This window comes from Macrobrachium nipponense, chromosome 1, assembly GCF_015104395.2.
Source record: "Macrobrachium nipponense isolate FS-2020 chromosome 1, ASM1510439v2, whole genome shotgun sequence".
Classification (NCBI taxonomy): Eukaryota; Metazoa; Arthropoda; class Malacostraca; order Decapoda; family Palaemonidae; genus Macrobrachium; species Macrobrachium nipponense.
This window is the reverse complement of record NC_087200.1, coordinates 116,848,594-116,862,935: the sequence shown is the minus strand read 5'-3', so window position 1 is coordinate 116,862,935 and position 14,342 is coordinate 116,848,594. Positions and strand designations below refer to the sequence as shown.

General features: G+C 45.6%; 1 protein-coding gene across 1 annotated transcript in view; it reads right to left on the bottom strand.

Annotated features, from left to right (window-relative positions):
- The window catches only part of LOC135219574 (polyamine-transporting ATPase 13A3-like), a 445,505-nt gene that overhangs the window by 380,860 nt on the left and 50,303 nt on the right, over positions 1-14,342 (bottom strand). The window contains exon 4 of the mRNA XM_064256451.1: positions 3,988-4,259. Within this exon, the coding sequence (XP_064112521.1) occupies positions 3,988-4,259 (272 nt within the window). The remainder of the gene's footprint in view (positions 1-3,987; positions 4,260-14,342) is intronic.

The window sequence follows — 14,342 nt, the reverse complement described above, 5'->3', positions numbered from 1 at the left end:
ATTCGCATGCGAGCGACAGATTACATGGTCGTAGGGCTTGCCGAGGGTAGCGGAGCACCCTTCCACCTGGCAACGGACCATCTGTAAGTTGAAATTTCTTATGAGTACCAGCCCAAAGCGCCGGAGTTAATTCCGACACGAGCATGCACCTTAACCTAGATACAGGCAGTCCCCGGGTTACGACGGGGGTTCCGTTCTTGAGACGCATTGTAAGCCGAAAATCGTCGTAAGCCGGAACATCGTCAAAAATCCTAAGAAAACCTTACTTTTAATGCTTTGGGTGCATTGAAAAATGTAAACTACATTCTTATGGCATTTTCCATCAAAAAAACTTTCAAATATTGATTATTTGGCATTTTTGGTGTCATATTTCATCTGCCAGATGAGCGTTGTAGGCGTCGTAACCCTGGAACATGCCTCGTAACCCTGGAAATAATGTCTGATGAATATAACTGAAAAGCGTCGTAACCTCGGAACGTCGTAAGCAGAGACCGTTGTAACCCGGGGACTGCCTGTATTGGTTCAAGACTTACTCACTAATGATTTCAACTAACTGGATGAATAAAGAAAATCTTTGGGTGTATTTGCCTGCTCCCGATTCCGTCCTTGGAAGGTAGATGTATGTCTGATGTATGTCCAGTATATGGGATCTGAGAGCCGCCGGACCGGAGAAGAGGAAGGACCTAATCTCTATTACGGTCGGCTTAATCAGAAGGCTACGTATTACCGTAGCCGAATAACTGACCCATCCATCGTCCCCACCAGAGTGGGGAATGACACAAGAATGGAAACTGAGCTGTGGCAACTTAGTGCAACACTGCGGCAGCGGGTGTGAGGGTGAATCAAACTCTGTTGGCACCTTAAAGGTCCGGAGATATCTACAGAGTAGTCCCCAAAGCTTAGCCTATTCAAAGTCTCATCTCTCATTGTCATAAGTAATGCCGGCGGAACGGGCTGAAGCAGCGGATCAGGGGAAGGTAATTCCTCTATCTGAACCTGGATGCCTCTAGTGGGGGGAATGTAACTCCTAGCCCGAATCCGTAGCCGGGGGAGGACAACTGGAGGGAGAGACCATTGAACAGCGGAGCTGTATAGTGTACCATCCGGAGCGATGTCCGCCAGCTGGTGCGATACTAGACCGCTGTAAAGCCAGCGGAGCTCTCCACTCGGAGACATAAGGGATTACATATACAGTGGACCCCCCGTATTCGCGTTCTCCGGATTCGCGGACTCACACATTCGCGGATTTCTCTTGGGATCATTTCCCTGCATTATTTGCGGAAAATTCACGCATTCACGATATTTTTCTATGAGAAATATCCACAAATTCCTGGTTTTTGTTATCAATTTCATCATAAAATGCACTTTTTGTGATAAAACTAATAAAAAAAGCCAAGTATGAAAACTTTTAGTGGTTTTTCTTAAGTTTTAACTAACAAAATAGGCTGTTTTTAGCGTTTTTATAAGGGTTCCAAACATTCGCGGATTCTAACTATTCACGGGGGGGTCTGGTACGCATCCCCCGCGAATACGGGGGGACCACTGTAATACCAGTAACCCCACCGCTCCAACCCCACTTAAGTGAAAAAACTCGAGCGGTCGTTCATCGATAAGACTACTAGAACCGCAAGCTATAAGCGTCCGGCAGAGCCGAGCTAGGAAGTGGGGAAAAAGGGGGGGAGGGGAGGGGAGGTGGTACGTGGGGTAGTTGGTCGGGATTGTCTGGCCACCAACCCGATCAGAGATGGACACCTATTAGAGGCTGTGTAGCCTACTACTACAGGAGTAGTAGGCCGACTGGGCCTATGGCCCGTCGTGATTGGTACAGCGACTGATCGGTGATCACTCTCAACCGGGAGGACATGGCCTACTACTAAAGGTTATACCAAAGGAGGCTAGGCCAGGATGATATACATACCAGACCACTTAATGTACAGTAACACAATAAATAATATATAATAACAATAATAATGAGGCATCATGGAAGAGTTGCAAAGGAACATAAGGTGAAAGGAGAATACCCAGTATGGATCTACCCTAACCTTCCGAGATCACTACAGAACCGGTCAGGTAGGCCAAATAACCTCCAAAGACATCATGGTGTGGACGGTGGCCCTCGACCAAACCTTTCAAATTTGAATTTTTCGATCTGGACAGGTAGGGAGGACAGGTCCAACAATATGATAAGAGAGAGACTCTCTATCCTTGATATCCTCCCCGCTAGCACCATAGCACAGACAGGGGGAGAGGCATAAAGGGTACAGGGATAGGGACACCTGGCCTACCTTCCAAAACCTAGCCTAGGCTTGGTCGGTTAAGCCAGGGAGGGAAGCAACTCTTCCAATCTCTCAGTGAAATGAAAATCATCAACGTGCATAACTCAAGTACCTATCTGGTTTGCATTAAACAATAACGCATGCATGTCTCACACCGGGAGAGAGAGAGAGAGAGGACTCCCTTCTCTCCAATGGTAAATGCGATAGGCTACTAGTAGCTTAACAATTTAATATATATCATATGATAAAATTACGCAGAGATAGGCACGAACACGCTCTTGAGAAGCTGGGGGGAGCCAGAGGCTAGAATATAAATTAATCAAACTTTCTTTAAAAACCCTAGAGGACGTCAGGAGCGTGTTAGGCCTTCCTTCCGAACCAATCCGAACTCAGTCGGTTAATAATTAAGCACGTGGTATGGAAAACCGTCACTGATGACTGTAATGAATATGAAATTAACATAAATTCAAAATTAAAAGGAAAACAGTGAGAATTAGAATCACACGCGCTCTGATGATGCTCCCAAAATGGCGGATGAGCCAACGGCGGCCCCGACGCATTTTCTAAGGGGCCGAAGGCAACAATGGAACGCACCATAACAATACAAATTACGAAAATACCAATTGGAATACTCAACTTAGATGAAGGGGGAAGTTCCACGGAAGACATCGTTGAAATTCTGGAAAAGCACTAAGGGAGCTCTGAGAAGCGTGTCGCACTCACAATGCTAATTACAGGAATGAAGATGGCGGCTGTGTAGTAGGAGTAGTAGCGAGTGCGAGCGGAAGGTAAGAGGAGTAACCATTGTAACGGCTCTCGCCGTGAGAGGGATTTTGAAGGGAATCCTCTAATTGGCAAGAAGACCTGTTAGTAGTGGCTTCCACTCGCCCTAGTGCTATACCGACGCCCTTAGAGTGATCGAGCTGAAAGTAGTAACTTCAGCATACCATGCTAGCTTTTTCTCTGGTATATTTAGGATCTATTTATACTTAGAAAAGTGAGCTACAGGGACTTTTCACCGGCAGACACAGGTCGAACTCAGAAAGAACACGTGCATGGAAATGCTTTTTGGTAAAATTCGGTACGGCCGAACTATAACTGATATATGCTTCTGGTTAGTGTTATTATGTTGGCAAATGATTGAATTATTTCATAAAGCAATCAGAACATCTTTCCAAGGCTTGAAAATAATAAAAACAAAGTGATGAACGTGAAATTTTAAAGAAAATTCGTGGAAATTTTTTCGAAATAATCATGAAAAATATAATAATTAGGTTTGGGGAGTTTGTATTATACCTAAATTATGTAGAAATGTTTGATCTTTTACGTAGAAGCAATAATTTTGCTATAAATGTGTTTGCTAATGAGCTGTAATTAATTAAAAACTGCTATTTTTTTTACAGAGTGCAATTTTCAGATTTTCCAACATACTTATGTTAACGTTTTGTATCGTAGCTAAGTAATCTAGCAGCGTCACGTTTGCGTTTTCTTCAAGATTCATCATCTGTTGACTCAATGGTGTCAACTACATTTTCTATGATTGACGCTTTTTTTTGTGAATTTTTCCCAAAAATAACTTGCATATGACATGCCCGGCATGTCATCTGTGCACTTGCGGAAACAAATTTACTGACGAGCTTTGCATCATCAGATCGTGAGAGGGTTAGTACATATATCCATGTGGTTTCTACACTTTGTCTTATATACATACCTTAATGACCAAAGTGTCTGCTTGGGATAATGAACATTTTCTTCTCTTCCAGTAAACACCCCATTCTGGTTTCCAATAAGAGATGAGTAAAGGGCAGCCAAGTGTTATCACAGAAATGAGGTAATAAAAGAAAGCCTTCCACGAAGACAGCTGATATCCATGCAAAGTAAGTTCTTCTGCTGTGCCCAAATGGAGAACTTGCTTGTGATTTGGTGGCCCACTGTCTTCTGCTCCTATCTCCTCATCCAGACGGTCATAGGTCATGCTAGTCACTATAATATTTAAAAATTGTATTATTTTTACTTAGAAAATATGTCACAATCAAAATAGATAAACAAAAATTATACTAATTTGTGCTATTACTAATAAAGTTAACTGGCATTAGTTCGAAACCTTTTAAATACCAAAATAATATTTAAATATACATAACACATATTTGAACATACATACCATAACCATCACAACCCTAAATAATGAGTTGACCTGTAAGATCCTCATGACAAGAACATTCAGCCAAAGAAAAACCATTGTACTTATCATAAGAAATTCAAGCTGTACTTTTAAAAATTTCATAACAATATAGTTAACCAGGTGGTAAACAGGTGGAGAGGGTGGGGTAAGGGAGATTAAGTGGGGAGTATCCCTCACTCAACAATCCCCAATTGTCACACTAACAGCAGTGACTGAGCAGAATGGTTATGGTAGGGCGGTATACAAAATGCTCTAGTTTACATAAATATGAAAAATAAATACATACTCAAAAAATGTTTTATTTGTTCTTACATAAATACAAACCATTGCCTTTTATATGGGAGACTTGCTCTTTAGGACGGAGGTCAGTCCCTTCAACTGACTGGAGTTAAGAATCAAGCCTACTCTCCACCTTACTACTATATGAGAAGGAACAAGGGAGACCTTCAAGACACTGACAGGGAGATGATGCCCAAAGTGTACTCACCTGTATTCTGTATGACTGCAGCATGTACACTCGGCAAGGAAAGTTAAGATACAGTTTTTTTTTAAATCTTCGGACATATATTGTTTAATAATGCCACACCTGGCAACTCTTGAAAGGGGGCGGAGCTTCAAAATCATAGCGTTTGTTGCTTTCTAGATTTCCATCAACTTTACACCATAAAGATTCTGTTGAGGTCCTATAATAATTTATACTTGAATGTAGAAACAGGCTCTACATTATTCGTTAATGTTGATTTGGTAACGTCAGTTCAGGGTAGAATATCGATCATCCTTTTTTAAAACCTACTGTGAAACCTTATTTCTGGGCTCAGCTCGTGTCGGCCTATGAAAGTATCCTTAACATCATTCTTTCTAGGTAAAATTAGCCTAAAATTACCAGAGAAAAACAAAATTAAGAAAAATGTCAGTAAAACTGACTCGCTCACTCTTAAAAAGAAGAATGTCGGTATGATATAGGGGCGAGTGTGGAACACTACCACGAGACAAACACCAATTAGAACTTCCCTATCAGAATCCCCCCAAGAGAGAGCTGATACCAACGGGCGATGCAGCCTCTACTACTACTACTAGAGGACGCCACGGACAGCAGCGCCCCTAGCGGTCATCCTTAATTTTTAGCACCAGCGACAAGTCGCCATTTTCTTGTGCTCGTGTTTTTTCTTGGGATTATCCGCTTCTAGTATCATGGAACGCTCTGCAATCGCCACGGCTAAGTTAAGTAACTCATAAGTAACATTTTACTGTAATTTTATCTTCCAGGTACCAGTATTTTCCTTTTTATAGGTCAAATACGGTTCCTCGGTTGTCTCGTGGCGGCCATGCCGCCTCGTAAGATTCCCGGTCCTCCATACTTGGGACTTCTTATTGCTTATGGGCTTACTTTTTTCACATTCATTGTTTACATCGAGTTTAGCTAGTTCAGCCCTCTTACCTTTCTCTTAGCTTGGTATTTAGGGCTATTTTTATTATTCTCGGCCCAGCATCCGGCTCTTGCTCTTCATCGGCTATCGCTGGCTCCGAGTAGGCTTCTGTTTCTCGGAACAGTCTGCCTCCTCCTGGGCTTCTTCTCTTTTACTAAAAGTGTCTCTTCCCCCTTTTCGATGTATGATTTTATTTAGGGTGTTAGGCTAGCCTAGGTGCTTGTTCCACATGTTGGTACAGCTTGGTTCACGTGGCCCTACCACGGTTGTGTTGCTCGCGGCCTAGGCCACTTGCGGTCACGTGTACTATAGCACCTTACCCTGCCCCTTCCCTCCCTCTCTGATGTAGGGAGGAGCTGGGGGACCCCTTGGTTGTCATAACAACCTCATCGCCTTCTCTCACACTCTCGGAGGTGACCGGGGGGTTTCCGCCAGCAGGGGGTTATAGGGCGACCACTATGAGGTACCGGGTCTCCATACGGGTAGTTGGTGAGGCGGGGAGGAGTAGGCCATCCCTCCCCCCACCCCCTTCTCGCTCCCACCGCCGTTTCGCCGGGACCTCCATCCCCCCCTCCCCATTACTCAGCCACCTCCCTTACGATACGAAAGGAGCCTTCCGTCGCAGCCGGGGCCCCTTTGGTTATAGGATATTGGCTCCGCTAGCGGGCAGGGTGGGTGCTATGGATGGTCGATTGCTTGCCTACTATATCCTTATATCTCTCCCCCGCTACCGGAAGGGAGCTTACCCTTACCTACGCACTCTTCTAGTAGACGGGTGGAGAGAAGTTGTTTTAATGTTGTTATTTTGTTACTTTAAGGATATATATACCCTATTATAAGATATTTTACAATGAATTGTGTATTATTATATTCATTTTATCAACCATCCCCGCCATTGTCCGTCGTGGTTTCCATTACCACCACTCCTAGTTGGTTGATTCTTGTGCCTCCGCCATTGGCGGAGCCATAGCCTATCTTCCAACCTGGTTACCACACGTATTTTAGCGGGGCTCTGGTTTTATCTAACTTTATCGCTCCGGCACCAGCGGAGCATATGTTAGGCTGTAAGTGTTTACTCTGTACTCATGTACTTTTTCACTTACAGGCTACCAACTGCCAGGTCCTCGCCTGTAATGCGACGCTGTATGACCCCTGTGGACATGACGAGTGCAGGTCTCACGCCCCGTGTGCCACTTCGTACAACGAGTCGATCGTCTGGCACCCCGAGGCCTGCGCTATATGCTACGACCTGGTCGCTCAGCTGGCGGATGGGGTATGTCCATTATGAGGTTACTTATGATTTTACTAACAACTTCTAGTTCGTAAGTTTGTTAACCCTGTCCGCAATTGGTAGCTAATCCGGCCTTTCTTTCAGGCTAGCGGTGTGAGGGAAGTCGCCCTCGCCACCTGGAAAACGCAGTGGAGGGTGGGCGGCTTTGGGAAAACGCCGCCAAGGGCCAGCCCTACATATTAGATAGGAAGTTGGCCATCCAGATCTTCCCTGCGGGCAAGTCGACGGGCTACGTCGACCCCTTGTCCGCCGCCCCAGTGATAGCCGCCATCCAACAAGAACTCCAGCACTCGTTTGGGGTCGTAGCCTCCCAGGAGTCAGTTCCGGACGTCGCTGCCCTGGACCATGAACTCGAGCCGATGGCGGTAGTAAGTGAGGATTTGTTGGTTGAGGTAGGTTTGTCGGCGCCCACGGTCTTTCCTTGGGCGCTCCTGGATCTTTCTCCTGTCCCTTCTTCTTCCGCCTCTTTCCAAGGCTTTCCGGGATCCGAGATCCCTAGCCGCACTCGCCCGCTCTCTCTGTACCTCCTAAGGAGAAGGGAAAGAGAGAACCGAAGACCTTGTCTAAGACGACTTCTAGGAAGTCGTCTTCGTCTTCTTCGGCCAGGAAGTCATCGACTTCATACGCCGATGCGGTGAAGGCTAAGCCGAGCTCTTCCCAGTCGAAGAGCTCCAGAAGCAAGGCTTTCGACAAGGAGAAGGCTTCGCGCTACCTTCCGAGGTTCGCTGCCTTCTTCCCGCCTGCCGCTCCGCCTAGCCCCCCCCTCTCCGGCTATGCCGGCAGGGGTGGCAAGCACCAGCTCCTGCGTTCCCTCTCCTGTCTCACCAGGAATGATGGAACAGGTAGGAGTGATGGTAGGTTCCCAAATTTCAGCTTGGGGAACACGTTTTGAGCAGATGTTCGCGCAATTGTCGAGCAGTCTGTCTCAAACTGGACAGACGGTCCAGGAACTCTCTAATAGGATGAGAGAGAATGAGGATCGGGTAGCTGGGCTATCTCAGGCTCCTCCCCCAGTCTCCCCTGCATCTAGCACCCCAATTCTCCAACTTCCGCTTACGACTCCTTGCCAGCTTTCTCTATGGAGATCCATTTGAGTAGCGGCCTACGCCCTTTTAAGGACGGGATGATTTCGATCCCGGAGTTTGGTACTCGAAGGATTGAGGACTTCGAGTTCTATCCTCCGGGTCTGTCACAGCCTTTCATCGGGTATGCTAGGCTGACGCCAACGGCTCTTACGAGAGAGGACAAGATCTCGAAGGAGTCAGTCCTCTACAGTAGAGATCACGCCCAACGGGAATGGGTTCACTGCCTTGAGGACTGGGAGTGTACTAACACTAGACTCCAGGCCTACAAGAGTCCCTTCACTATTTTCGCGACGGAAGAGGAGGTCTCTCTTCCGTTCGCCACGAAATTGGTGGAGAAGGCTCTTCAGGCAGTCCTCAAGGATGAGCCCGTTCCACAGTTGAGAGAGTCAGAATCTACTTCTCCACTCTTCCCCGCCTTCGGAGAGTTATGGGAAAACCTGCCAGCTACATTCACGCTGGGTAAACTCAAGCCGGACTGCGCCATGGACCAGTTCGGTGAGAAATTACCTAGGCTGCCGGATTCCCTAATCCAGGCAGAGTTCGATGCGCGAACTAGGTTTGGCAGGTCCCTTAACTCTCTTATCGTTACGGAAATGGCTGCACTTTCATACGCTAACGAACCGCTGTTCAAGATTCTGGCGAAATCACAGTTTCAGACGGTTCTGTTAGACGCTTTTGACTTCTTCCAAGCCAGGAGGAACTGTCGGAAGCATGTCCTTCAAGAGTGCACTATCAGGCACGAGCCTAATAGACTCTTGGCTGCGCCAGCATGTGGGGTGGGAGCGGATCTCTTCCCAGAGTCCGCAGTGAACGAAGTCCACCACGAAGCTGCTAGACCTCAACCAGAGCCTTAAGCTAGGTGGGGGGTTATTTCCTCTAAGAGGAAACAGGAATCCGTTCCCACTGCTGGCAAGAAACCAAAGAAGGCTGGTAAGAGGTTCCAGCCATATAAAAAACTTCAGCATCAGCAGCAGTTTGTGCAGGCAGTCCCAGTTACCCCAACAGGGACAAACCTGACCACATCTAAACAGACCCAGCCTTTCTCCTGGTGCCCAGCAATCGCAACCTTCTACTTCCTACGCTATCTCGCCTGCCTTTAACCCTGCTTATGAGGCTCAAGGCTACTCTCAACCGAGGGGTAGGGCGAGAGGTTACTTTCGTCATCGTGGCGCAGGAAGGGGCACAAGGAGTAAGCAGTTCAGAGGAGGGCGTGGTGGCCAACCCGCCCCCCCATCATGCAATGAGGCTCCCCCAGGTAGGAGGGAGGCTGTTCCTTCTTCCGCCACAGGTGGGGGTTCAGCAGTTGGGCACCAGGAGCATAGTGTCCAAAGGATTAGGCTGGAGTTGGATCAAGGATCCTCCTCCAATCAAATCATTTCATCAGGTACCGTCAAAGGAATTGATGAAGATTTACCGGCGGCAAGAAACTCTCCTTCAGAAAGGAGCTATTGCGAGAGTCAAGCATCTAAAATTTCAAGGTCGCTTATTCAGCGTGCCAAAGAAAGGCTCAACAAAAAGAAGGGTAATCTTAGACTTGTCAAAGCTAAACTCTTTCATTCGCTGCGACAAGTTCAAGATGCTACCCTCTCGCAAGTAAGGACCCTACTTCCGCGTGGAGCCGTCACATGCTCCATCGATCTTACAGACGCATACTATCATATCCCTATAGCCAGGCACTTCCGCCCATTCCTAGGATTCAGACTAGGAAATCAGACATTCTCATTCAAAGTGATGCCCTTCGGTCTGAATGTAGCCCCCAGGGTATTCACAAAGATAGCAGAAGTGGTTGTACAACAATTGAGAGCTCAGGGAATCATGGTAGCGGCATACCTCGACGATTGGTTGATCTGGGCACCAACAGTCGAGGAATGTCTCGAAGCTACCAAAAAGGTAGTTCACTTTCTGGAACATCTGGGGTTCCAGATAAACAAAACGAAATCCAGACTTACTCCGGAATCTCATTTTCAGTGGCTAGGAATCCAATGGGATTTGTCTTCCCACAATCTATCAATTCCAGTGGCCAAACGGAAGGAAATAGCAAAATCTGTCAGGCAATTCCTCAAATGCAAACAGACATCAAGAAGAAACCAGGAGAGAATCCTAGGGTCTCTTCAGTTTGCTTCGGTAACAGATATCCTTCTGAAAGCAAGGCTGAAAGATATACAAATCGAATTTGGCGGTCAAGAGCAGAAACTCCAAATATCGAGACAAGTTGTCAGTAATTCCACAGATCCTCCGCAACCAACTACGGCCTTGGTCAAAAGTTAAAGAACTTAGCCCAAGAAGGTACCCCTTCAATATCCCCTCCCAGTGTTAACCATTCACACGGATGCTTCCCTGTCCGGGTGGGGGGGATACTCTCAGTTCAAACAGGTTCAGGGGACTTGGTCAGTTCAATTTCGCCAGCTCCACATAAACGTGTTGGAAGCAATGGCAGTATTTCTTACTCTGAAGAGACTGCTTCCCCCAACCCCCGAAGAAGTCTCATCTAAGGCTAGTTTTGGACAGTGCAGTAGTATGTTCACTGCATCAACAGAGGAGGGTCCAAATCCAAGCATGTGAACCATGTCATGATAGCCATCTTTGCATTAGCAAACAAACACAAATGGCATCTGTCTGCCACTCACCTGGCAGGAGTAAGAAATGTGATAGCAGACGCCCTGTCCCGGTCAGTTCCTCTGGAATCAGAGTGGTCTCTGGACGTCGGGTCATTCCAGTGGGTAAGCCGGAGAGTCCCAGGTCTCCAAGTGGATCTCTTCGCCTCACAAGCGAACCACAAGCTCCCTTGCTATGTGGCCCCCAACCTGGACCCTCTGGCTTATGCCACGGACGCCCTGTCGTTGGATTGGAATCAGTGGAGGAGAATTTATGTTTTTCCTCCAGTGAATCTTCTCTTGAAAGTCCTGGACAAACTAAGGTCTTTCAAAGGGATAGTAGCTCTGATTGCACCGGATTGGCCCAAGAGCAACTGGTATCCTCTTCTTCTTTTTGGAAGTGGGTCTCCGACCTCAACGGATCCCCAATCCCAAACTGTCACAATCAGTACAAATGAGGACTGTGTTCGCTTCCTCAAGAACTCTCCAGACCCTAACTTTATGGACTTCATGAAGTTTGCGGCTAATAAAGATGCTGACATTGATCCACAGAACATTCTCTTCCTAGAATCAGATAAGAGAGAGTCAACCATTAGACAATATGACTCAGCTGTTAAAAAAAAGAAAAATTAGCATCTTTCCTGAGAGAATCGAAACACCACAACCATGACAGTTAATTTGGCTATATCCTTTTTCAGATCCTTGTTTGAAAAAGGTTTAGCAGCTAGCACGATTACCACTCACAATCTGCTATGGAAGAAAATACTTTCAAGTAGGTTTTCAGATAGATTTGACTGAATCTTATTTCACATCTATCCCTAAAGCCTGTGCTAGACTTAGACCTTCTCAGAGGCCTACTACAGTTTCATGGTTCTTAAATGATGTCCTCAAACTAGCTTCAGATACTGACAACTCATCTTGTACGTTCATCATGCTCCTGAGGAAGACATTATTCTTACTAAGCCTAGCCTCAGGAGCTAGAATTTCAGAACTGTCGGCTCTATCCAGGGATGCGGGTCATGTGGAGTTCCTCCCATCAGGAGAAGTTCTACTTGCCCCGGATCGTAGCTTTTTAGCCAAAAATGAAGATCCTCTTCTTGCAAGGTGGGTTGCCCCTTGGAAGGTTATCCCACTTCCACAGGATCCTTCTCTCTGCCCAGTATCAACTCTTAGAGCCTTTCTTTCTCGTACTTCTTCTAGATCCTCAGGTGCTCTCTTTATGAGAGAAAAAGGTGGTACTTTATCAGTTAAAGGCATTAGACAGCAAATCCTTTACTTCATTAAACAAGCCAACCCTGAGTCATTCCCAAAAGCACATGATATCAGGGGGGTAGCCACCTCAATTAATTATTTCCAACATATGAAAAACTTTGAGGATCTTAAGAAGTATACTGGGTGGATGGGAAAAAATCCCCCCCTCCGACAGTCTTTAAACGGCATTTATTTAAAGTCCTTGGAAATCTTTATTTAAAGTTTTCAGCAGTAGCAGCGGGAAACATAGTTTCCCCTGATACTGCTTAGTAGTTGTAGTATTGATCCAGGTCTCCTTTCTACCTACTTCAACCAACATGCCTCAACCTATCGTCAGGCTACTCACATCATAGCCTTAGCCGTTGTATCATATAGTGGATTGTCCCTTATTTTTTTGCTAGGGACAACCACCCTTGTACTGATATGTACTTCAGTGTTCCTACCCTTATTTTTATGCTAGGGTAGGACACAATGTGTTTGTATAAATTCACCAATTGGGTTTGTGATAAGCTTCAGTCACAATGTGTTTGTATATATTTGAATTAATGTATTAATTGTATTAATGATGGATTTGAGTGTACTATCCTTATTTTTATGTTTATAGGGTAACTAGCCACCTGGGGGGGCAACCAAGTCCTTATGGGTGCCGGTCCCAAGCCCGGATAAATAGGGAGGGTTGGTGTCAGGAAGGGCATCCGGCTGTAAAAATCTGTGCCAAAACCAAAAATGGAATGAGCCGAAATATGGAAAGAGGTAATGCTAGGGCGTACTCCGTAAACGACGCACAGAGACATCGCCCTAACTCTGTGGTAAGGCGAGGGCTACTGCATCAGGAGCGGGTGCAGCTAAAGAAGCGAGCTCACATTGGGTTCAGAGGTATGTCAGCTAAATTGTTGGGTCCATGACTGGGAGAGGTAGAGAATTGGCTGACTTGATGAGAGAAAAGAAAGTAGATGTGTGTTGTGTGCAAGAAACGCGGTGGAAAGGAAATAAAGCTAAAGAGTTGGGAGATGGATATAAGCTATATTATAGTGGAGCAAATAAACAAGGTAGAAAATGGAGTTGGCATAGTACTGTCTTAGTGAACTAAAGAACTCGGTAATAGAAGTGCATAGAAAGAATGACCGTATCATCAGATTGAAGATATGTTATGGAGGAGAGATTCTGAATATTATAAGCGCATATGCACCACAAGTTGGTTGCACAGAAGAAGAGAAGGGAAATTTCTGGAGAGACATGGATGGAATAATGCAAGAACTGGAAGAGCATGAGAGGGTGATAGTTGGGGCAGATTTGAATGGCCATGTCGGAAGTGAAAATGAGGCGATTGGGCGGGTGCATGGGGGGCCATGGAATTGGAGAGAGAAACCCAGAAGGAGAGAGTGTAGTGGACTTTGCTGTGTCATTCGACATGGCAATAGTAAACACATTTTTTGAGAAGAAAAGGGAACACCTAATAACATATAGGAGTGGGGGAAGATTCTCCCAGATAGACATATTTCTTGTATAAAAGGATAAATCTGGTGGAGGTCAAGAACTGCAAAGTTATTCAGGCGACCATGAGACCCCCCAACACAGGCTGCTATGTATGGACTTGAAGTTGAAAAGGGAAAGAAAAACCAAAGCTAAAGGGATAAGGAAAATTAAATGGTACGAATTACAGAAGGAAGGGGATAAGAAGAGAGAGTTTAAGAGGAGGGTTTTGGAGGATATTGATATAGGGATTGAAGATGTTCAAGAATGGTGGGCAACGAAATGCAGCAGTAATAAGAAGGCATGGAAAGGAGCTGCTAGGAGAGACATCTGGTATCATATGGGAAGAAAAGGATAGTTGGTGGTGGGATGAAGACATTGAGAAAGTAGTAAAAGATAAGAAGGAGGCAAAGAAAAGATGGGAAGAGTCACAGTCAGTGGAAGACAGAAATAGGTACAGAGAGAAAAACAAGGTGGTGAAAAAGGTGGTAGCCCAAGCTAAAGCAAAGTCGTATGATGATGTGTATAATGAGCTGGGGACAAAGGAAGGATTAAAGAAGATGATGAAGCTATCAAAGGCTAGAAATAAGAGCACCAAAGATATAACACACATCAAACAAATAAAGAATCAAGAGGGTGTAGTGCTTAGAAAGGAGGAAGACATTGTGAAGAGATGGAAAGAATATTTCGAACAGTTGTTAAATGAAGAAAATAATAGACTAATAAGAGAGGATGTCAAGTGAACATTGGCATGGTAATGAGT